At 35.9% G+C, this 3,166-nt stretch overlaps 1 protein-coding gene across 1 annotated transcript; it reads right to left on the reverse strand.

Moving 5' to 3' along the window:
* Positions 1-256: 256 nt before the first annotated feature.
* On the reverse strand, positions 257-3,158 carry LOC110444463 (the record flags this gene model as incomplete). The annotated part of the gene is made up of 4 exons (XM_021488838.1): positions 2,919-3,158; positions 2,581-2,602; positions 1,748-1,878; positions 257-455 (listed from the first exon to the last, which is right to left on the reverse strand). Coding segments are annotated over exons 1-4 (592 nt in total), but the record flags the coding sequence as incomplete, so codon positions are not given.
* Between the last annotated feature and the right edge of the window lie 8 nt (positions 3,159-3,166).

Consider the following 3,166-nt stretch of genomic DNA (forward strand, 5'->3'; position numbering starts at 1 on the left):
ATGTAAAACTTACACATTTTACTAATATAGAGGACCCTGAGGGAGTTTAGCCTTAGGCTAAATCAAGTTTTTTAATCCTCAATAAATACAATTTATTGTTATCATTATTTTGGCATGTTTCCATGGTAATTCTTTAACTACTTTATTAGAAATATTAATCCGTGACGTAGACACGATAATGAAAGTATATTTACAAATAAAAATCGTAACTGAAACATACATGTTTTATAAACATAAATGGAGGAATATAATTTACCTGCATCTTTGAGTTTTGTCATTGCCGTTTCACCAGCCCAGACAGGATCTAATAACATCTCCTCGTGAGAAAGGTTGTTCATTTTCATCGCTTCAATAAGTTTCCCAAGAGAAGCACGACCTTTCTGCAATGCCCGCCAACGCAGGAGAATTTTCGTCAGTTGTGATCGGAAGTCAAGATGTTTTTGCTGATATCTTTCCTGTTTATTAACGAATTTGAATAGAACACATTTTCATTAATTTGTTATACGGATTTCCTACTGATTTGTTCATAGAATTGCACTATTAAAATAATAGAAAGGCTTACTATATCTTACCTTTCTAGACAGGCATTAAAGCTTTGCAAATTATTAAAAACAATTGCGACCTCTTTAAGCTCCAAAATCAATTATATCTGACTTCATTTCCTTATTTACTACCTAAAACATAAATATCCATGAATTCATTCTAACCTAACTATATGTGTTGCTTTAAGGTTCACCAAACATTTAAAGTGTGCCAAAAAGTACTGATTATATTTATAATGATCCAATCATAGAGACCCCGATTGGAATAACTTAAAACCTCGATCCTGTGTCTATCGATTCGTTTTCCAGCTGCCTAACGCCGACATATTTCAATGTTTCAATTACTATATTGAAAAGTGCCTCATACATCGTACATAAGTACATGTACACAATCTAATGCTGGTTGAGCAATTTGATTTCAGTACTTAGTACTTACTTAATCTTGTTATTGCCACTTTGAAACTTTGTGAAGCATTAATACTTTGAGTGTACTTATTTTGCCTTTTTCTTTTCATATCCAATTTTATTTTATTCTTTCACAATCATGACTTAGCAATTAACTATTCAGAATCGTCTATTAAGGGGATAGCGCGACTGTATTTTTTGAAATAAGCGGCGGTATATCATGATTATACTGTCGCAAACTGAATTTTACTGGCGACGCGAAGCATTCCCTTTTTATTACATTGCATAACATGTATGTTATTACGTATTCCAAGTTTCTACATGCATGTAATTAGTGTAAAAGTAGACATTTGCGTGTGTGGAAGTGTTCGCGTCTTCAAACTGATCATTTTTGCTTGGCTATTGATATGAAACATATAAATATAATACGATTAAGTAGACAGCGTGTGGATATTTTCGCGTTAATTTATTCAACGCGAATAACACCGTGCATGTCAACACCGCTATGATGCCCTCTTCCGTAAAGGTTCAGTTTGTTTTGAATACAGACAGGAATTGAAAACTTATTTCGTGAGCTTTCGAAAACGTCAATTCCTTTGTCAGGGAAAGAGTGCAAATGACCGGTGTCTTGACTATGTACCGCTGTAAAGAACTCACTTAGCGACAGTGTTCTAAATCAGTAAAGTCAACTGTCAAATATCATAGAGACATTTCGCCCTATTTCACTCTATTACTGCAGGCAGTCAGGGAGATCATTTTATAGCAAAAAAAGAGACACGTGTAGCACCAAGCCACGTTACCTGTTCGACGACAGCAGTCTCTACTCCAAGGCACGCACACACTACGGCATAGCTATTCCCGATATGTTTTGCAACATGGCTCAGACGTTTTGGACTAAGCTCTGGATCTTCTTTTGGATTAAAACTGGTGCCTTTGAAAAATAAACAGCAAATTGCAAGTCACTTTTACATTTTAAACTCCACTACAAAAAGTGTTTTTATTACGACTTCACTAAAGTCCTGGTTGAAACGATTCAGGTGGCGCAGAAATATTCCACGATAAACGAACGCACTTTGAGCTAAAAAAAATGCACAGTTTGGGAGAATAAATAACATTGTATAAAGGATAGTTTTCCCTTTTTTCACGCGTCCACTTAATCATTTAGTGTATCTTAAAATATTCATGTGGCTTGACCTTATTCTATAAAGAAATTATACGCAAACTAGCAGTAGTCAGCATTTTAAGTTCGTTCAGGCACGTCTCGACCCCTCAATCTACAAATGCCGAATGTTTCTGAGGTCAGCCGCGGTTCAGACCTGCGCCTGTTGTTTTCTTTCAGGTTTAACCGTTTCATCTGATTGAACCGGATACGCGAAAGGGGCCTTCCTGTGCATTCATCTTTTTAAATAATCTTGTGTATGCTATAATTCGCGTTGATGTACGATCATTGAATTCATGTGTTACCCAGAACACATGCGTTAATTGAACGCCAAATATTGATGTTCTCACAAAAGAGTGCAGAGTTAGTTTGAGAAATCAAAATACGCGAAATATGAATATAGTTTCAGTCTGACCAATTTGCTATAAACTTGTATATGCGCGTCAATTATCAAATAAACTACAAGCAACATACCAGTCGCAGCACTATCTGGCGTCTGAAAGGGTAAAACATAATCCATCATTACACATTAACGATAATAGTTAATTTTTGGTTTCGTTTCGAACAAGTTTTCCTAGAAGATTTTGTCAGCCGTATAAATGGCGGCCACTGAAAACCATAGCTCTTCCATCATTGTTTAAATATTGAAATACATAACAGAAATAGCAAGCGTAAGAATTAAACATGATATTCAAAGATATTGAAAATATTTTTTATTCAGTTGCTTTAAACTAAAATTAAGATAATTTAGTTAATGACAGGTTATTTTAATCAGGCTCTGAGCACTTGCGTGCTGTTAGTGTATAAGGTACCTGTCCGAACCAGATGGCCATGTCCCTTGATAGATCCTGATTGAGGGAAACTGACTTCCTGCTGAATGATCCATCGTCAGAGACTTTCACGAAATTCTCCTTTGAACCGTCTTCATAGAGAAAACGGCATTCAAATTTCTTGGGGTCTTCAAACAAGCCTACCACCGATTGCCGAATGATATTCCCGATCCCATCATGCATTTGAGAACCGGTGGATGAAAACAAAGTCAATTTAACCATAGAGCTGC

Source organism: Mizuhopecten yessoensis, unplaced genomic scaffold (genome assembly GCF_002113885.1).
Source record: "Mizuhopecten yessoensis strain PY_sf001 unplaced genomic scaffold, ASM211388v2 hete_36127170, whole genome shotgun sequence".
Taxonomy (NCBI): Eukaryota; Metazoa; Mollusca; class Bivalvia; order Pectinida; family Pectinidae; genus Mizuhopecten; species Mizuhopecten yessoensis.